General features: G+C 45.2%; 1 protein-coding gene across 3 annotated transcripts in view; it reads right to left on the bottom strand.

Annotated features, from left to right (window-relative positions):
• SH3RF2 (SH3 domain containing ring finger 2) overlaps nucleotides 1-22,192 on the bottom strand; it is a 132,642-nt gene that overhangs the window by 46,420 nt on the left and 64,030 nt on the right. For all 3 annotated transcript variants that reach the window (XM_073905511.1, XM_025892375.2, XM_073905510.1), the window contains exon 5: nucleotides 21,126-21,449. In XM_073905511.1, coding sequence (XP_073761612.1) covers nucleotides 21,126-21,449 — 324 coding nt within the window. The remainder of the gene's footprint in view (nucleotides 1-21,125; nucleotides 21,450-22,192) is intronic.

Below are 22,192 nucleotides of genomic sequence, written 5' to 3' on the forward strand. Positions count from 1 at the left end.
GGAATGGATATAGAATTTTTTCAAACATTTTTTTCTATAGGTATAGAAAAGGTCACATGGTTTTTCTCATTTAATCTGTTAATGTGATAAATTACATCAGTTAATTTTGGACGGTTAAATCAACCTTTCAATCTTAAGAAAAACCTACATTAATCATGATGTATCCTATTTTCATATGTTCCTGGGTTCGGTTTGCTACTACACACTCGAGGGTGTTGCATCTATGTTTAAGAGTGAGGTAGAGTTCAGATTTTCCTTTCTTACATTGTTTTCTGGTTTTGATATTAAGGATATATTAGCTCATGAAATGAGTTGGGGGATGTCTTCTTTTCCTTCTTTCTTTAGAAGAGCTTGCAAAGGGTGAAAGAATTCACCTATAAATCTGTCAGGATCTGAGTTTTCTTTGTGGGAAGAGTTAAAAAAAAACACATTTATTTATTTATTTATTTATTTATTTATTTATTTATTTATGATTGAGAGAGAGAGAGAGAGAGAGAGAGAGAGAATGCAAGGATGGAGGGACAGAGGGAGAGAGAGAGAGAAAATCTCAAGCAGACTCTGTGCTGAGCTCGGAGCCCAATGTGGGCAGAACCCTGAGATGATGACCTGAGCTGAAACCAAGAGTCAGATGCTTAACTGACTGGGCTACCAGTGGGAAGATTCCAAATTTCTTTAATGGTTATAATACTATTCTAAAGGGTTGCCAACAGCTGTTTACCAGATGTAAAATGTTGTCCACTAATCCTGTTTGCTGAAGATACATTCCTGGTTAGTTTATTTTCCCGATGGCTTCTTTTGGGAGAAAAGATGATGCTTGGAATATCTGCATAGACGCTTGGAAATTCAGGCAACAGGGATCCCCATAATGTCAGTTCAAGGCCTTAGAGTCTCCAGAGTCCCACTCTTTCAGCCAAGAACAGCCCTACAGAACAGTCACGGACTGTGTGGATTTCTGTAACTCCATGAAACTCTAGGCAGCCATGGCTAAGAGGATGAACTTGCGGGCTGTCGGAAGTGAGTTTGAATTCTGGCACTGTGACCTACTGGCTGTGTGAAGCTTAGATTTAAATATTCTGAGTCATAGTTTCCTCATCTCTAAAAGGGGGTAGTAGACAGTCATAGCGACCTCCTAGAATTCTTGTGAGAATTCAGTCAGAACATGCATGCAAAGTACTTTGCACAATGTCTGGCTGATACGAAGTACCCAGTAAACCCTCACCGTTGTAACTATGATGAGATGGGAGACATACAGGACAGATTTATGAGAAGAGGATGGCGACAGGCCTATCTCACTGGGATGGATTTAAGAAGGAAATTTTCATTTTCTAGGACACAAGGGCCCCCACAATAGCCCAGATTCCCTTTGAGGAAGACTCAGTGATGGGAGACTGACCTTGTGTGTGGGACAGGAATTCAGGAGTCTCTTTCCTGACACTGCATCGGGCTAATCTTATGCACCCAAAGGATTCCAGAAAAGGGTAAGGTCTAGCATCCCTCTGTAGCCATGCTCCACATTGGCTTCTTGGGACAAAGATGGAAATGCAACCCATGCCTCAAACCACAAAGACAAAAATCCTCTTCTCTAAGCTGGGTCCTTTGGTTGCGCACAGTGACCCTGGCCCCACCACTCCCCCTTCCATTTTCTACCTCATGCTTTCCTGAGCCTGGCAGACTGCTGCCTTGCAGGCAGGTTTTAGCACCAAAGCAGAGTCTGATGGGGTGCATACTAATAGGGCTTGTTCAAAGGCCAGGGTATACCCAAACCTTAATTATAACCCTTGCCCTCCTAGTCTTGAGAAGTAACTGCATGGCAATAATTATAATTAAATCCTCTCACTGGGCTTCATTAAAGTCCATAAAAAATTAAACAAGCAAAGTTCCTCTTAAATTTGCTGGGGGTCCTATCATGGCACTTATTCAAAGAAGATGCTTGTTATGCATCCACTAAGGACCAAGTGCCAAGCTAGGTCTTAAGGATTGGTGACAAAGGCCAGGGCTCACCAGGATGGTGCAGACGGTATGTATAAGAAATTTGTCTGTCCTACACCAGGGTCCTGCCCTCATATTTGCCAGACAAGAGCATCCCACAGAGGAGCAGTCTCTGAATATTTAGAAATTTAGAAATACTCCACTCACTTCTGATAGACTACATGTAGTTCTCAGAAAGTGGCTTTCTAAGGTGAAGAGAGAAGGGCTTACAGTTCTTTCCTGAGCGAAGGAAAATGGACCCACAGGGAGAGCTGGATGGGGAGAGTAGCCGACCAAAAGCAGTCAGGAGACAAGATAGCATAATTGTGAGGAACTCTGGGTCTGCATTCAGATTTTCCCAGGTATGGCTCCCTACTTTGTTACTCTTTCATGGAGTAACCCTGGGCAAGCTATTGAACCTGCCCTCTCCTAAATTCCTTCATCTAGTTTAGGTGAGGTTTGGTGGCTTTTTCTCTAAGGACTTGGCAAATTTTATGGGTCTGACTTTGGGGGAGATAGCTGGAGAGGCAAACTGAAGTAGGACTGAGAATTAATTTTAAAAATCCCTTCTAAAGAATTTAGTGAGCCCAGAAATCAATGGACAATGTCCAATTCACTTGGCATCTTCAGAAAGTTCACTTCTTGCCATGTGTTTGTTGTCTCTTAACATTTTTTAACTTTCTCAAAGGATATCACTGCAACCACGGTAGACATTTTCATTTTTTAGAAAATTTTTTAAATATTTATTTATTTATTTATTTGGGAGAGAGGGCATGCTTGCTTGCGAGTGGGGGGAGGGGCAGAAGGAGAGGGGGAGAGAGAAAGAGAATCTCAAGCAGACTCCCCGCTGAGCACAGAGCCAGACATGGGGCTCGATTTTATGATCCTGAGATCATGACCTGAGCTGAAATCAAGAGTCAGAGGCTTAACCAGCTGAGCCACCCAGCCACCCCTCAATGGACAGTTTTAAAAAGAGCAAAAAGATAATTGCGCACTGCTCCACCACATTATCAAAGCAGTTGTCTTTGTTCCCTTTGAGTAAGTAAGTCCCCTCAATAAATGAAGGATTTATGATCTTAGAAAGTGTAGGATCTGGAAACCTCATAGACTGATAGCTTTTTTTGGTGGCAAGTCTGCCTTTCTCTTCTGCATTGCTATCATAGGAGACACTTGGGAAAACACCCCGTGCAGAGGCTAAGCCCTCTGATGTGGTTGGTCATGTAACAATTTTTCCTTCTCATGGGATTGATAGCATGTGGCTACAAAGTCCTTTCTAAAGACAGGCTCAGGGATGTACAATGAGTGAAAAAGACTTCTGACATTTCCCAAGCCAGTGCTTCTGGCCCCTTTCTGAATAGCATGCTTGTTGTCTTTGTGATTCTGCAGAAGAGAGAAGCTTCTTCTCCTGTGTCAAATTAGATTTAAATAGTTTTGATTGGCTGCCACTGCAGACCACCATCCCCGCCCAGAGAGCCTCGCCTGTGGTACTCAGGAGGCTGAAGGCCGTTTGAGCGAGTACTCTGCTAGCTTTTCCCTTTGCTCAGTGAACCACTCACGCCCAGGGCCCCGTGCTGTTTGTACAATTGATGCATCTCCGCTTCGGGGCACTGCATTTGACAGCAAACAGAGAGTAAAGCCTTTCCAGGTGTTATGATACCTGCTAAAAAGGGATGAAGACACAGACTTGCATTCAGGATGGGATCCCTAATTTTGGCCTGTCCTTAGAACTAACTGTGAACGTATTATTTGTATCCCCAGGCTTTCAGAACAATACCTCAGCACTCAGTGAAGAAGGCTGGTGTCTAAACCTTTTGGGGCAGCTGTGAAGAAACTCTCCGTCTCCCGGTTCTCTCTTCTGTTGGTGTTAAGAATTTGCTAACACCAAACAATCAAGGTCTATTTTTGGGAGAAGTTTTCCTTCTTGTTTTTTACCTTCCCTAGACGTTCCCTAACTCAGCCTCTTTTCCCAACAATGGTTTTCCACAAAGGGAGGGTGTCATTTCTCTCAAAAGAAGGCTATGTGCCATGCCCGTGGGTTTTGACTAGCAGACCTCCATTCACATTTGGAGAGCAATGGTTTGGGAATGTGTGATGCCTGCCACTCAGCAAGGGTGCTGAGTGTTCTGATCCCTAGGTGAGGCAATGTGAGCGTGAGGTCGAAAAGAAGGCACAGTCCCCGCCCTTAAGGGGTGTATAATCTCACTGAGATAAAATGGGGAATACCCGAACAGATTTTGGAAATCACACAGCCACAAAGGCTAGTACTTACAGAATGCTTGCTGGGGGGCCCCCCATTCCTGAGCACTCTGTTATCGCATATAATCCTCCCAACACACCAAAGGGCTAAATTCTATTATTATCATTACCATTCCCACTTTTACGGATGAGAAAGTCAAGGCAAAAATGTATTAGAGTCATTTTCCCAAGGCCATAGAGCCCGTAAGTAGGCTGAGCTGGGATTCAAACCAGAAGTCCTAATGTTAGGGGCGCCTGGCTGGCTCAGTTGGAAAAACCTGTGACTCTTGATCTCCGGGTTGTAAGTTCGAGCCCTATGCTGGGTGTAGAGATTACTTAAATAAATAAACCTAAAAAAATAAAAGTAAAATAAAGTAAAAATCCTGACTTGATAGCTGGCGCTCTTAGAGCTCCCTTCGGTATGCGAAAGCTGTGTGTGTATTTTGGAGGCTGGACCAAGTGACGCCGGCGGTAAAGGCGGGAGGGTTCTCAGGGTGCAGGAGTCAGGGAGGGCTGGAACCCTCACACAAGCCCTCGTTAGCTCCCTGTACCTCGGCTGCCAGGCCGAGTCAGGAAGGGTTTGTGCGGTTTCCCGGAACTCTGCAAAGATGTCTGAGAAGAGATTTCCCAGCCACAGAGGTTTTAGGCCATATGTTTACGGCTTTCCTGAGAAGCAGGCAGCAGGATGCCAGGCTGGGCTTCGGCTCTAACAGGAGAGGACTGACCACATTGGGATAGTCAGAGGGCCACTGGCCAAAACAAAGATGTTACCACACCCAATGTCACTTTACCCCATCACAGGCCAGATGAAATGGCTGTCCCTTATGTAATAATCACACTTTTTGTTTTTGTTTTTTTTAAAGTGCTGTGGCCTTGGGACTCAGGTTCATACTAACTGTGTGAAATCTTGAATGAACAATCCGAAGGCCCCTCCCCTTGGCTTTAGAATCCTAATATGTGGGAGCTGGAAAGGACCCTGAAGATAATTTCCTTTCATTGCCTGAGCCTCAGAGAGGGGAAATGGTGTGCTGAAGGTCCCATGTGCCAGGTGGTAGGAGAGTTAGGTCAGGCCCACCACTGGGAGAGGGAATCATGTCCTGGTAGCTGGTTCAAGTGGTTGGTTTACTTGTTTTCCAGACAGTGTTTCACTCATTTTCAACAAATATTTATTGAGATTTCCATGTGCCTGTTTCTGTCCTCATGGGGCTTACCTTCTAGTGAGGGAGCAGGCGAAACCACAAAAACACACAAAACTAAAAGCGAGAAAACAAAGTATGTACTATAGAGGAAACAGAGTAACTGCAGGGACCTGCTTTAGATAGGGTGCGTTCAATTCCACGTTTTCCTCCCTGGCTAGGATGACCCTGGGCATGAACTTCACCCCAAACCAACATGTTGCCCATCCCTTGCACCCGGAATTGTGCCTTTGGGGTAGGTCCTGTTCACCTGTAGCACATGGAAGAGATGGGGCTGAGGATGCATCAGCTGAAGGTGTATTTTTTTCCATATATGGGAGGGAAGCCACAGTCTCAGAGGCATGGCTGTCTGGCTCCAAGCCCAAGGGTGCAGGTGCTTTTGTCCTTCTGAAAGAAGCCTCAGACGCTAAAGCACTAAAGGATGGGCACACCCTCAGCAAGGGAGGGCATCGATGAAGTTCAAAATCCCATGGCTGGCAGGGCATGAACAAGCAAGGCAAAGTGACGAGATCAGCAGAACTTGGCAGTGACGCCCTGTATCCTCCTCATGTGGCATTTGTAGAGACCCCGTAGCCTGCACTCACTTGCTCACTCATAGATCCCACCTTCTTACATTCACTTATATTCTTACTTCTTTGTTTAATCTCTCATTTTTAGAAGAATTCCCTCAGTCATACACTCATTTATGTCTTCTTTCATCCAGCCCCTCAAGCTCTTAATCATTCATTAATTCATACATTTATTCAGTCTCTTGTTTATGTTTATTGACTCATACACATTGGCACACATACATTTGCTGGGTTTCACTCGCTTCCTCACTCACACATTCTACTAACATTTACCAAACACATCTCGTGTCAAGCTCAACTAGGCTTACCCTGGAGGGGTCAGAGGGCGTCCTGTCCTTATGGAGTTACTGGCCATAAGGCAGCTTTTAGGTAAATCCCAAAACGAGGTGTGAAATGACAGATGTGCACCTGGAGGCACAGATCAGTTATTGTGGGGGTTCAGGTGGTGCCCTCTCAGGCATCTGGGGACCCTTCTTCCCTGCAGTGCCAACGGTGACCAGACACATATGGTCTCACAAAGGCATTAAGGACCTCAGAAGTTGCTAGACCAGTGGGTATTTGCATTTTAGAGGAGGCGAGACTGAGCGATGTTTTAGCCCAGGGGTCGGTAAACATTCTCTGGTAAAGGGTCAGATAGTAAATATTTCAGGCTTTGTGGATCTCTGTCACAGCTACTCATTGCTGCCACAGATAAAACATAAAAGAGCATGGCTGTGTGCCAACAAACCTTTAGTTTGGGACATTGAAAATGGAGTTTCATAGAATTTCTACATGTCACGGAGTATTATTCTTCTTTTGATTTCCCCCCACTTAGACCTATAAATAGGGGGCACCTGGCTAGCTCAGTTGGTGGAGCATGTGACTCTTGATCTTGGCGTTGTGGGTTTGAGCCCCATGTTGGGTGTAGAGATTACTTAAAAAATAAAATCTTAACAAAAAAATAACACTGTAAATACCATTCTTAGATTATGGGCCATACAAAATCAGGCTATGGGCCGCATTTGGACTGTGGGCTGTAGTTTGCCGATCTCAGTTTAGCTCAAAGAAATGAATGAACCATGGCTAGGTGCCAGGTGGTAGAAACAGTTTGGGGTGGATAGTCCTTCTCCCCATGGTGGCCTTCTCTCCTCACGTAGAGTGATGAAAGCCCAGCAAGCATGTCATGCCAGGCAGAGGGAGTGTGACTTTGAAAGGCAGTCTCCGACCTCGTTAATGTTCCTGCGCACTTGAAACTGATGCAGGAGAATGACTGAACCAATGAGCTCTCTCCCTGACCCAGTATGTGCTAGTTCACATGTTTAGGGGTTGCCTCCCAGTGCTTGGCCAGGACTTGGCACATAAGAGGGACTCAGTAAATCTTTGTGGCAGGCACGCCATGCTTGTGAATAGGACCACAAAGGCAGTGAGCCTTCTGTAATCTATGCCAGCTCAGGTCAAGACAAAGGTGGTGGGGAAAGGCCTACCAGCAGAGTTAGGGAGCCTGATCTGAGCCTAGCTGGTTGGGAATGATTTGTTGAAGTTTCTGACTCTGCCCTCTGTGTCCTCAGGGTTGCCCCAGACTCAGCCGTGAGAAAGCACATCTTCCCTAGCCGAAGTGTCTGGAAACAGACAAACTGGTGTTTGCAATATTCTTTGCATATGTAAGCAGGTTTCATTATGCATCTAGTTGTGCAATTTTCCACCACGGCTTGATTGTTTTGGAGTGGGAAGAGAGGATGAAGGATGGATATTGTATCTCCCAAATTTTGTGCTTTGAAATATTATAAACATTTTTTTCTCTAAAAGAAAATGGCCTATTTCCTTGTTAAGTTTCCCTTTTCTATTTTGAGAACACTGTTCCTCATCAAAAATAAAATTCATGAAGCATTAACAAAGGGTTTCAATAGGGCCCATATCTTGCTTTTCCATGGGAATCATCTAAGAACATGCCCCTTCTGTAGAAATCCTCATCTGTGAAGAATTGTTTTTCAGCATGAGCTGAAAAGCTATAGCACAGTTGCGTGTACTATCCTTGAGAAAGGATATAGCACAGTTGCTTATTTGCTGAATAAACCCAGATGTACCCCTAGCCTAGTGTAGTCCCCAGATCATGCCAGAGAGGAAGATACAGAATCACTGAATCTTGGATTATGGGCTTGTACATGGATGGCAAACTCATGGCATTTCCTATTCCTGGGTCCTTAACAGATACTGCTAGTCAATCCCATCCTTCTTCCCAACCGAGCCTGGTTCCTGCCCCAGAATCACTCCTAAATTAAGTCAGCATGTGAGAAGCCCCACTCTAGCAGCTTGGGTGGGCAAAGAGCACGGGCTTGGAGGAGAGTCAGACCCAGGTCCTACCCAACCCTGAGATGTAATTGCTGAGGAGCTTTGAATTAGTTCCTTAGCCTCTCTGAGTCTCAGTTCTTCAAACGAAAATGGAAATAATAACATCTCTTCACAATATCCAGAGGCCAAGATGTATGTAAGACCCTGGCACCGGGTCTGGCACCTGCTACCCACACCATAAAATTAGCTTCTTTCCTTTTCAGTTGAGCAGCGTGGCAAGGGGACCTGTTCCAACAATCTATGCAACATACAGATCCCTCCCATTGCTCCAGCCAGGGACACCTTAATCTCTGTTTGCACATTCCAGTGACGGCCCTGGCACATCTACCCGTCCCACATTTGGAAAGTTCCAGGTTTCTCCAAGGCCCTTATATTGTTGGTCTGTGTTCAGAAAGAGGGGTCTGCTGTGGCGACCCAGAAGGGGCATTTAACTCACACACGTCTGATGTTAGCTGCCATTTATTGTGCACTGACTCTGTGCCAGGCCCTGGCTATGTCCTTTACCTCACTTGTTACCAGCTAGGGCTGATCTCAACCCTGGGGACCATTTGACAATGTCTGGAAACGTTTTTCTTGCCACAGCTGAGTGGTGGGTGCTGCCGGCATCCAGTGGGCAGAGACCAGGGATGCTGCTCAACCCCCGACAGTGCACAGGTCCCTCCCACAACAAGGAATTACCTGGCCCAAAATGTCCACCGTGCTGAGGCTGAGCTATCCTGTTTGTGAATATCTCACTCAGGGCTCTAACACGTCTATGTGAAAGGTGCTATCAGTTTTACCACTTTAAGATGCAGAAACTTGAGGCCTTGCATTGTTGAGCCACATGGCCAAGGTCATTGTGCCCTTAAGGGATATCATTGCCCCACATTTTGCTCTCTGCTGTCCTCCTCATGTCCGACTGTTGCCCTGCACACCTTGCTTTCTCTTGCCCTTCTATTATATGTTGCTGGTTCTGTGAGGGCAGAGAGCGCGAGGGAGCGTGCCTGCACATGTGTTGCGGGCGTGCTGGCCTCGGCCACCAATTACCCCTGCTTCTGGCTCCCAGAGCTGAAGAAGTTTGTGCTCAAATGTCCGAGGTGCAAGCCTGGCTGCTCCCTCTTTCAGCTGGGCAGGGCTGGGCCTCTGGAGTGGCTCACCTGCCAGGATTAATTGGGCGAAGTGATGATGTCAAGTTTAACTTCTCGCTGGAGAAATGCTGACTCGAGGAAGCAAGCGGAGCAGCAGGGCTCATTACCGAACCTGCTGTGGTCACCAGAAACCAGCGAGGCTTCTCCCCAGAGGACCTCGGGGAGCTTGGGCCGGGCAGGGAGCCGAGGAGGACAGGTGTGGCCACGCACCAGGAGTGCTGGCATTTGCTCCCTGACTTCTGGAGAAAGGGAACTGGGCTGCCGGGGCTGAGGTGAGGTGCTTGTGGGGTCTTGCTTCACCTGTTTGTTTTTTCGTGAGCTCCATGCCCACTGCGGGGCTTGGACTCACGACCCCGAGATCAAGGGTCACACACTCTGCTGACGGAGGTGGCTAGGTGCCCTGCTTCACCTGCTACTTTAACCTGGCTGCCTCTGTCATCCTTCAGTCTCGCTCTGAAGATCACTGCATCTGACCTTGCCGATGAGGGGGGCCCTCCCTCACAAACTCCCTTCTGTCCCCATCCTTAACTCACAGCACCTCACACATTCACAGTCTTGTAATCAAGTATGCATTGTACTTGGTGTCCCACTGGTCTTCCCTGCTAGCCTGCAGGTTCGTTAAGAATAGGGACCATGTCTGTCTTGCCCACCGTATCGTGTGTGCCTGGTGCATGGGAGGCACCCAGAAATTCTTTGTTGGCTGCTTCATTGATGGGCTGTGAGCAGTTTGGGCAACCACCCAGGTGAGGATGGGGCTCACAGAAAAAGCTGAAAGGTACATGCAGAAGATGGTGGACAGACAGCCCTGCCTCACTCCCCACCCTGGTCTCTTTTGTCCAAAGCCTTTCTTCCTGGAGTCATTTTTGGTTTCCCCTCCCATGGGTTCCCCTTGGGATTACAGGGTCTGAGCTGAGCATGTACAACTGCCCCAGGGGCCCCCTAGATATAAGCCAAAAGTCAGTCCCTTCTCTTCTTCTGAAATTGTCACTGCTTATCAAGGGAGCAAAGGGGCTTTTGGAAGCCTCTGTGCTGCGAGGCAGGCTCCAACAGATCATCCTCTGAAGTATGTGGCTCGTGAATGTCATTCTCAGCGAGGCCTGGGGATGGGGGATGGTTGCAGCTTCCTGACTTGACCCAGCATTAATAACAGAGGGAACGTTTATTGAGCTATTTACCACTGCCAAACCCTGGCCAGTATCTCATATACATGTACTGCCTTGTTTTATCCTCATAGCAATCTTACGAGGTTAGAAAAAAATTACCATGAGTTCCATTTCACGGCTAGAACAATTGAGGCCCAGAGAGATTATGTAACTTGCCCAATGTTATAGTGCTCAGTAAGAGGCAGAGTGAGAGTTTCATCCCGGATCTGGAGGTCCCCAAAGCCCACATTTTCTCACCATAGTGCCCGGGCTAAGAAACATTGCTAGAAAGCTCTGCCTCAGAGAAGTCTACCTGACACCTGCTGGGGCTGAGAAAGCTTTGTAGTAGGCAGAAAGGATGCAGGTCTCTTGTGTGATGGCGTGCTTGAGCACAAGGAGGGATCACAACAGTGACCATCATGAACTAAATAGAGGAACAGGTTTTCATGGTGTTACCTAGCTTCCAAATGCGCTCTTGACGAATTAAGCAACATAATACTCTGCCAGATGAGTTTTGTTATTTCACCCAGGAAACAAGGAAGCTGGGATCTGGAGAGGCAAAATGCCTCACCCAAGGCCATGCAGCTGATGTGTGGGAGCACTCAGATCGGATTCTCTGTGGCCTAACTGGGCCGTGATGGCACGTCCAGTGATGATGGCACCTGTCTTATGCTAGTAATGGCTACCGCCACCTGGGACTGTAGGACCCAAGGATGAGACATTAAATGATATATGATTCTGTCCTAATTCTGTCATAAATTGCAATTATTTCACTTAAGTGTTTTTTGGAAGACCTTGAGTCTGTCATAGAAGTACCTTTTTTCTGCCAGTTTTCTTATGTATAAAATAAGACAAGATCACCCCCATATCTGCTAGTAGTTGTGAAAAATACACCTTAGGAAATTCAGCTCAAAAGGGACATCTAGATTTTTGAAGATGTTTGGCTCATTGCCTGCTTTAAGTCAGGGGTTCTCTTCAGTCACACAAATGATGCTATAGTCTCAAAGGTCTGCTTGGAGGAAAGAAGGTAGTAGCAATGGCTATAGGTAGTTGCAATGACTCTGCATGGAAGGACGTACCCATTTTGCAGATGAGGACACCACGGCTCAATGGGGTATGGTACTCAGTTCAATGTCACTTAGGTATTAGATGGCAAAGCTATGGCATGAAGCTTTGCCTGACTCAAAGCCTTTTTGTTTATACTAAGCTGCCTTCCTCTATAGGGAAGATAAAAACCAAACCAAAACCTAACAGTAATAGGTTCCATAGGCTCCTTCAGTATTCATTATATTCACATATTCATTTTCTCACAATCTATGTGATGGGAGAGACTTCTCCTTGGAACTCATGAAATCCTTCGTGTTCTGATTTATGTTCTGTTCCTCTTCTGGACCCAGGAATATAAAACCAAAGTTTTATACTCAGGTATACGAACCCAAGTTTGAGAAAATAAAATCAACACTCATTCCCACATTAATCCTTTCTTTTCCAGGCTGAACAGACCTAGGTCTTTTCTCCTGGTCTTAGCCCAGGGGTGTGAAGCAGACCTCAGGAGGGGCAGGAGGGTGAGCCCGTGGCTGAAGAGACCAGGATGCTGAGGCTGGCCTGAGGGCGTGGTAAGGACGTAAACAAGAAGACTGGGACAAGCAGGCAGGGGGAGATTAGCCCAGCTGGCAGCGGCCAGTGGAAAAAGGGTAGTGGCAGTTCAGTGACGGCAAACACGTCAAGAGAGAAGGTGGTGAGAAATGAGTCTTGTCTTTGAGCTAGGGAAATGCCCAGGAACAAACAAGGAAGAGAGAGAGAGAGAAACAGAGAGAGACAGAGGGATATAGTGGTTGAGGGGGGAACTTCGGATTGCTCAATATATGCTGAGCACCTATGATATACAGGTTTGGAAATCTGTGAAATAATGTAGGTACGACTCACAGTATAGCATCTTACACATAATCAGCCCTCAGAAAGTAGGAGTCAGTCTTGTAGAATTGCAGCTTAAAACAATTTAGGAAGAATGACAGATTTGGAATGTCACCATTTGCAACCCCAAATGAATGTTCATGAATGGCACCTCAAACCATTAGGTGAAATGCTGATGGGGAATCGATTTTAATGCAAAGTGAGAGACATTCTTTTTACATGTAAAAGAATGAATTTGGATCCCTACCTCACAACATATACAAAAACTGACTCCAAGTGCATCATACCTAAATGTAAAACTAGAAAACTCTTAGATGAAAATGTAGGGTAAATCCTGGTGAACTTGGATTAGGCAATGGATTCTTAGATATGGCACCAAAAGTACAAGCAACGACGGAAAGAATAGATGAATTGGACATCATCGTTAATTAAAACTTTTGTGCTTCAAAGGACACCCCCAGGAACACGAAAAAGCAACCAAAGGATAGGAAATAAATTGTACAAGTCATATATCTGATAAGGGACATGCACCTGGCATATATATACATGAGTAGAGAATTCTTAAACTCAGTAATAAGATAAATGACCCAATTAAAAGATACAGCAAAGAATATGAATAGACAGTTCTCTAAAGAATATGCATATCCGTTAAACACACGAACAGACGCTTAGCCATCAAGGAAATGCAAATCAAAACCACAATGGATACCACTTCATACCTATTAAGATGGCTATAATAAAAAAGACAGATAATAAAATAAGTGTTGGTGAAGATGTAGAGAAATTGGAACCCTCATAAACTATTGGTGAGAGTATAAAATGGTGCAATCATTTGGGAAAATAGTTGGCAGTTCCTCAAACAGTTAGACATAAAGTTACCATATGATCTAGTAATTCCACTCCTAGTTATATAACCATATGAAAACATGTGCCCACACAAAAATCTGTACACAAATGTTCACAACAGGATTGTTTATAATACTAAAAAGTGAAAAAACCCCAGATGTCCATCAACTGATGAATGGATAAACAAAATGTGGTATATCCACACAATATTCTACACAATGGAATGTTATCAACCATAAAAAGGAATGAAGTATTGACACCTGCTACAACAGATGAGCTTTGAAACATAATGCCAAGTGAAAGAAGCTAGCCACAAGCAACCAAATACTGTGTGATTCCGCTTATATAAAATGAGCAGAACAGGCAAACCTATAGAGACAGAAAGTAAATGAGTGTTGCCTAGGGCTGAGTTGGGGGGTGGAAGGAAATGGGGAGCTAGGGGGTGATGGCTAAGAGGTGTGGGGTTTCTTTTTGGAATAAAGAAAATGTTTTAAATTATGGTAATGGAGGCACAGCTCTATGAATATATTATTAAAAGCCAATGAATTGTGCACTTAAACAAGACAAAAACCAAAAAAAGAAGTACTTAGCGCTATCTATGAAGCATTCTTGCCAAAGTCAAGCCTGAAGCTGATTAAGCCTCTAGACCTAAATACCAGTTTACAGAAAGCACAGGAGAGAGGAATGTGTTAAACACTGCTGTGAAGATGCAATTGGCAATACCCAGAATGCAAAAATCCAACAAGACAAACTACCTGGCTTCTTCAACACATGCATGGCTAAGGACAAAACAAGGAGAGAGAGGGAACTTGGGAATACAAGAAATCTAAGAGACGTATCAACCCAACACAAAGTGTTTACCTCATTTGGATGCCATATAAACAAATCAAGTGTAAAAAAAATTTATAAGGCAAATATGGACATTTGAACACTGGCTGAATATTTAATGTTTTTAGGAAATCACTGCCCACACGTGATGTAACGAGCACTGGGTATGATATAAGACTGATGAATCACTGAACTCCTCTGAAACTAATAATACATTATATGTTAATTAAATGAATTTAAATACAAAAAAAAAGAAACACTGCCCATTTTCTAATGTGTGATAATGGTATCCTGGTGATGTTAAACTCTTAGAAAAAAATACTAAAATTTGTAAAGATTTTAGTGTGGATGAATGTCTAAGCTCTGCTTCAAAATAACCCAGCTGGGGAGCAGGCTCATGAGTGGGGCTATAACTGAAGTCAGACTGGCCCGTGAGTGGATAATCGCTGATACTTGGTGTTGTGTACACGAGGGTTCATTTTACTCTTCTTTCTACTTTTACATATGTTTAAAATTTTCCATTATAAAAAATTCAAAAACATGTACAGCATAGTGACTGAAGAGAAATCTAGCAACTGACGTCTAAGAAATTTTGACTTAAAAAATATTTTATAATAACAATAATCAAAGTGCTAGCCAAGTACTTTACATCCGCGTTACCTCTTCGGATTTTCCCAACAATCTTTCGAGGTAGAGGTTACTCCTGTTCCTGATGGAACCCTAAGCTCAGAGTGGCTACTGATTCACCCCAAGTCTCACCACTGAGATGAGGAAGGGGTGTCTGGGTCCAAGGGGTTTCTCCTGTACGAAACACCTTCTCTCCAAGCTCGTGATAGCTCTTGACCCAGGGGGGTCTGGTGGAGTAGGGGGCGGCAGACGTGCTGTGGTCCTACCCTGTGTCCTTTCTTGTTGTCAGGTGTCCTCCAGGGAACTCGTGCTCAGGCATTACTGATAATTCATGAGAAGTTTAAGGGGCTGTCTCCAGCCAGGGGTACACGCTTGAAAATTTAACAAACACATTTCAAGCACCTAGTAGGCTCCACAGAAGGCACTTTGGGGCAGATGACAATGACATGGAACAAAACGGTTTGAGCGGACAGCTATCCCCTGAATGGAGCCTTCCCACTTTTCTAGCCACAGCTCTCTGGGATCACCCCAGTCAGTTCAAGAATGCTTTGATAACTTCATTTATGAGGAGGGATTTGCTGAATGAAAACTGGCAAGATGGAAAATTTATATTGGGAGATATTAACATAAGACTATAAGCACAGAATAAATCTATTTCCGTAAATTAACTTAGGAGGGTTACTAGAATCTTAAGCATACATTAGTACTGAGACTATTTCTAAAGAAAGAAATTAACCTTTTTTTTAAAAGATTTTATTTATTTATTTGACACAGAGAAAGAGAGACAGCAAGAGAGGGAACCTGAGCCGTAGGCAGACGCTTAACGACTGAGCCACTCAGGTGCCCCAACCTTTTTTTTCTTAAAGATATTATTTACTTATTTGAGAGAGAGAGAGAGTGAGAGAGAAAGCACGAGCAGGGGGGAGAAGGAGAAGCAGACGCCCCGCCGAGGAGGGAGCCCGACGCGGGGCTCCATCCCAGGACCCTGGGATCATGACCTGAGCCGAAGGCACTCAACCAACTGAGCCACCCAGGTGCCCAGGAAAAAAAGTATCTTAATACTAAGTAAAAAACATCTCTCACGGCAGTCCTGAGTACCATAAAGTCAGTCTGAGAAACTCCCATGAAAGAGAGAAAGGGAACAGATCTGGACTTAGAGTTCAAGCTCATAGAAGTTACTTTATTCAGATGCAGGATTCAAATATAGGATTGAAAGGAAAGTCAGCCTTACAGACTTCAGAATTCCCCAAGGTCTGTGACAGCTCATCTTCCCAGGAGCCCGGGAAGTTTGCTTGGACTCGTCATTATCATCCTGGGATGGGACGGAGGAGGCATGGGGGAGGGAATCACATTCCTATCCTGACTTCTGTGACCGGCTATTTTCCTCTCTGTCTTATCTCTTCTGTTTTCTGGGTAATCGGAAGAAGGGATGGGGATTGGTAATTATTTTAAAAAGTCAGAGGTCTCTGACTTTGTTTTTCATTCTTGAGGCAAAAAGTGTTATTAGAAACCTTTACTGGGGTTTTGGAAAGTCAGCAGTAACATAAATGAACAAAACACCACCCCGCCCTTAGGAAGTATTCAGGCCTGGTGAGCATGGTGATATGATACATGTGCAGTACTGATGGTGCAAAGAATGTTATAACTCTAGGATACACAACATGCTGTGAACACAGGGGGAGATATTAATTCTGCCAGGAGAACTGGCAAGAAGTTCCTTGAAGAAATGGTGTGCATATGGGCCTTTGGTATGTGGATGTGATTGTGACAGGTAAATGCACCAAAAATAAATTCCAAGAGAAATAGCCTTTAATTTAATCAACAAACATTTGTTCATTGCGCATAATAATGCAGGCACTATGCCGGGCACAAGGACAAAAAGCAGAGAGGTGGACAAAAAGCAGAGTGTGTGCACACTTGTGTGTGTATATGTGTGTGTGTGCAGTGGGTGTGGGGGTCTGGGAGTGCTGGAAGGGGGATTGTAGCCAGACCATGGAGGGTCTAGAAGGCCTAAGTTAAAGCATTTAGGGAAGAGAGCATAGGTTTGCCCTCGAGTCCTGGCTCTGTTTCTCACTTTGAGACTTCAGGCAAGTTACCTAACCTTTCTGTCCCCGGGTTTTCCTAGTTGGTAAAATGGGCATACAAGCACTACCCTGAACAGTTGTGAGGATAGTCAGAATGTCTGCAAATCAGCATTATGATTTCTGACTTTCCGTGGCCACTCAATAAACAGCAGGTATTACTTCTTCTGTGGTCTATAGGGAATGACTGGCAGTTTGGGCAAGAAAAGCAGCTGAAATGGATTTGGGTTTTCCAAGAAGCTGTGATAGAGGCTATGACTGGAAGAATGGGCGGGGGTAAAGGGGTGGGTGGGCCGAGGTGTGGTGATCGAGTCTGAGCTCCGGGAGACCAGGGAGGAGGCCGAAACAGTGGTCTAGGCAAGAGATGAGAACCCAAACGAAGGCACTGGGATGGAATGGACAGAAGCTGTATAACTATTCAGGGGGCAGAATGAGCCTGCTGACTAACCGGGTGTAAGAGGTGAGGGAAGGAGAAAACTCTGGAATGACGATAGGCTTTCTAGTTAGCCAGCAGTTCCACTAACCTGGACCTGTGGTACAGGAAGAGGGGCAGGCTGAAGAGGGGGGTTGGGGGACAGGTAGTGGTGGGGGAGGGGAGCAATGGGGGGCATGCTGAGGGACCAGAACCTCGTAGGAAGCCCGGTGTTAGAGAAAACAAGAATGCCTCATTGTTCTGTGGATGTGGGAGGAATGCGGCAAGCAGCCTCCACATCGTGAACAGTGAATTCCAGAATCTCTAGGGTGGGCCTGGCAATTGTGACTTCCCCTGCTGAAGGATTTTTTTCTAACTTGTGTCCCGTGCGGTTGACTTTCTCCTTCTAAGGCATCCCTTCTCAGTGCAGACCTAGAGATCATCTTCAGAACTCTCCCAAAGGCCAACTCTTTGGTTCCAATCCTCCTGCTTAACCTCCTCCACCACCGTTTCCCAGAGAACCTACTCAGCCTCTTCAGGTCTAATCCTGAATTGTTGTCAAGTACAGTCGTATTTAGTGCAAAGTTCATCCTTGGGGTCATTTCCTGATGTTCTAGCCAAATGTGTCAGGTGGTTTCCCACAGGTGAGAAGACACGACAACAGGAAAACAAAATTCCTTGCTCTGGCCTCTCTTTTCATACACTTCTGTGAACATAAAATGGGTATCACTTATCATACGTGGAAGATAACCCATCAGACAATATGGTAAAAATGTTCAGTGTTATTCAGTTCAGAGATGGGCAATAGCTTGCCTCAAGCCCTGGCCCTCAGGCCTTGCTCTTTCCTCCTTCCAGAGGCTGATTATTGGCAAGTGCCAGCACCAAAGTGGGGCCTCCCTAATATCAACCAGGGGCTTGGGGAAAACTGGAAAAGGAATAGCCTTCTCAGTCTATAGGTCTGTGTTGTTGCACAATGGGTCTCTGTACTGCTAGAGTCAATGCAGGTACCAGCAGGCCCTTGTCCCATGTTAGGAAGCCCTAACTCCACCGCAGTCAGTCATTTTTTTGTGTCCCTGCTAGATTGGGAGTTCCTTGATGACGAGAGCTTACTCGTGGTGCCTTCAGCAGCATATGTGATGGTTGGACACAGCTGATAGTTCATAAAGGAACAAAGTGATAGTAAATGAAAACCTTTAGGTGTAAAAGACTTGGGACAAATTCTTTACTGGAGAATGGGGTGGCTGGGGAGGACAACGCTGGAGTGCCTGGGAGTCTAAAGGGAGTCTGGTGAAGAGTCTGAGGGGAGGGGGGCTACAGACTTCCAAGATGAACCACACTGACATCCTAATAGCGTTGCCTGATGACGTCTCTGTTGATGGCACAGTGCAGTGACAAGAGTGTATGTTCTAGAATCAGACAATTCTAGGGTTAATCCAGACTCTCACTGTTTACTAATTGCATGAACTATGACCATATTATTTTGGGGGGACATTAATTGCCTTGCTGTAAAGTGGTGATAATACCTCCCCTACAAAGGCTCTTACCATCTTTTGGGAGAGAGGGCAGGATTTAGGAGACCAGCAGTGAATAAAGACTTTGCTATCAGGGGATATCATCCTATCCATTTCTCTATCATCAATCATATTAGTCGCAGTAAGTGTTCAAGGTTATTGCCGCTGTTCTTCTTGTATTGGTAGTAGAATCCCCAGTACTCATTATGGTCATTAGCACACTGTAAGCACCCAACAGATGTTTATTGGTTGAAAGAGTTACGCTGACCTGTGTGAACTTTCTACAGGAAACTATTCCTCCTCCAGTTTTCCCTGTCTGAGTATATGTCACCACCATCTGCCCTTAAACTGATGTTTAAGTCAAAAGTCTTGATTCCTTGACTTGCAGTGCCTTACTAGGACTAGGCACTGTGCAGGGTGGTGGGATGGGGAAGGTAAGGGAAGCCTGAAAGGATGTTAGAGAGAAAAGGAAGCAAAAGAACTTGTCATTTGCTCAATTTTTTACTTTTTTTAGCTGTAGCTTATAAGTGAAGCCTTAATGTTTTTTACAACACCTGGGCAAACATGTAGAAATACTTATAATCCACAGCCATCTGAATCGAGAGAGGCTATCAGTACTGTGCATAGGTTCCCTCGGAATAGGCTATGCAAATGCCCTACTTTGGAATTCTCACCATCTGTGAAAACTAGGAAGAAACATTATTTATTTATTTATTTTTTTATTAAAAAATTTTTTTGGGGGGGGATACTCTTTATTTTAAATCCCACTAGGATTCTCTACTCTGGTCCAGCCTCTCTGTGGATGAGGTAAATGACTGGAAAGAAGAATTATAAAGGCACATGAAAAGTGACTCTTGGCTAAATCTTTTGGGAAACCAACTTACAGCTGAGTGAGTCTGCTTATATCTACTGAGTGTGGGCTGTACTTTCTATATCTATCTCTCTCTATAAAAAAATGGCTTCAGAAAAATTCAGTTAGTCTTTGGCTTAGTTGTAAGTCACTAGGCCCCTCATTTGAGAGAGAGAGAGAGGGAGAGAGAGAGAGAGAGAGAGAGAGAGTGTGTGTGTGTGTGTGTGTGTGTGTGTGTGTGTGTGTGTGTGTGGTGGAGGGAGAATTTTGGGCACAAAGCGTGTACGTACTTGTAAAAAAGCATTTGGAATGTGTGTGTAGGAAGGGGACTTTATGGTTCTTTATGTAAGGAGAGAGTACGTGGAGGGGAAGATGTATTTGTGTGTGTTACTGTGTGTGTGTGTGACTGTATGTTGTGCAGGTGGTGGGCTGAAGTACATGAGCAGCCAGCCTCTTAGAGATCCAGACAGTGGTGTAAGATATAAAATGTCGTAGATGGAGACTATTTTCGTTTCAGACCAGCACACGGGTCTTTGAGAAGCCCTTGACTTTCTCCTCCTCCTTGTCTTGTTAAAGAAGGATTAGAGTCCAATTAAGTCCTTTAATCCCAAGGTAGAGATTCATGTTTTAAAACAAGATTTACAGCTTCAAAAAAAATACATCAGTGCAAGTTGAAGTTTGTCCTTTCAAGTTGCCACCTGCATGGTTCCAAAGAGTGTTTTCAACAGAATCCCCAACATGCAGTTGTTCTTAATTACTTTGCCTCATACCTCCAGTCCTTCATCTTTCAAAGTACCCTTCAACCTAAATAGCCACATGCTGTTAGAAGTACTTCTGCTTCTGGATTGCCACAATCGCCACTTGGCTTATCTCCCTTCAGGTGGCAATTCAGTGTTTGGGCTTAATAATAATAGTATTAAGAGCTAGTGCTCATTGGGTGTTCAGTTATGTGCCAGGCATTGTGCCAAGCACTTTGCATGTATTATCTTATTTCACTTTTCACTACAGATTACGGAGCCAGTCCTGAAAACACCTAGTAACCCACAGTTTCCCTTTTTCTCTTTTCCTTCCTTGCCACATGATGCCACAGGACAAGAAAGTGAAGCTCTAATCGTGATGCCAAAACCCACTCTGGAAAATGGGTGCCATATTTGGAGGGAAGTTCTTTAAGGGACAGGAACCATGTCATGGCTTTTGGCATGGGAAAGCAAAGTATCTGTGAGGCTCTGGCAACTTGTTTAACTCCTCTGGGCCTCAGTTTTCTCACCTGTGAAATGGGGATAACAGTAATAATACCTAACTCTAGAGGCTGTTTCAAGGACAACATGAGATCATGTGTCTACAGCTCTGACACATAATACACACAGCAGTAGTTACTATTAATGCATTATGGATGCTCAGCAAGTACTAAATATCCAATACTGCTTGTGACATGGTGTGTATGACCTGCCTAATACCAAGGTGCCCTTATCCCAGCGGTCTGTTTCCTACCTGCCCCACAGAGCTGGGAGGAACATCTGCTTTCTCCATATGCTGGGTGATCACAGAGGGGTTGCTGGAGCTGATGAGCACCGGGGTGCTGATCTCCACCATATGACGCCCCGAGGGAGAATGGACCATCCTGTTGAGAGTGTTCAAGGCTGTTGTGATGGAGAACTGGCCAGGCCCCTTCCTCCTGGGCCCAGGGCCCCTTCGCAGGGTGGGCGTGTTGGTTGCTTTGCCTTGGGAGGATGAGGGCACCAGTGACAGGCTCTTCGTGTGGGCTGACTGCCGGCCTTTGTTCTTCTCTAGAAGGTGTCTTGCAGTGAGGTTTGGCTGAAAACACAGAAGGTCCATGAGAAGCTAGTCTTCCTGATCTAGTGTGAGCAGCTAAGTCCTACCCAGGTTAGTCTGACACCAATTCAGATGCTACCATCATCTTTGGTCAAATTCCACCTTTTAGCAATACGTCCAGCTACTTTGCTCTATCAATACACTCTGACAACTCTCTCGCAAAGTAGGTACTGCTCTTATTCCTCACTGCGGGCCGCAGGGGTTAAAAATAAACCATGATACTCTTCCCCGATTGGGAGCAGTCTTCCTTCACCCACTTCTCCCAGGCACACCCCTACCCTTTTCCTCTTTTAGCCACTCCTGAATGCACCTGGGTGGGCTGCAGCCCCTGTGCTCTCCCACTGTGGCACTTTACATACCACACTGCAGTCATTTCCCTTCTGATCCCCCAGCCCCAGCCCCGGACCAGCAGCTACCTGAGGGCACTGAGCTCACACACAACCATCTCTGCCCTATCCCACAGGGGGTGCTCAGTGAGTGTTTGGGCAATCATGTGTGCATGAAGTTGCTCAGGTTTATACATTTGAGAAGCATCTGCACCAGAATGTAAATCCGTTCAGAACTTGGAATCTTTATGCTAAGACCACCTTTTACTACTTCCTTTGAACACTTTCATCTCCTCACCATTCTTTCTTATTCCATACCTCTTAGTCTGTGATATGCTGGTAAATCAGGAGGAGAGAAAGGAAGAGGAGAGGAGGGGAGAGGAGAGGAGGGGAGGGGAG

This window comes from Callorhinus ursinus, unplaced genomic scaffold, assembly GCF_003265705.2.
Source record: "Callorhinus ursinus isolate GAN/ISIS: 27379988/994484 unplaced genomic scaffold, GSC_fseal_2.0 scaffold23, whole genome shotgun sequence".
Lineage (NCBI taxonomy): Eukaryota > Metazoa > Chordata > Mammalia > Carnivora > Otariidae > Callorhinus > Callorhinus ursinus.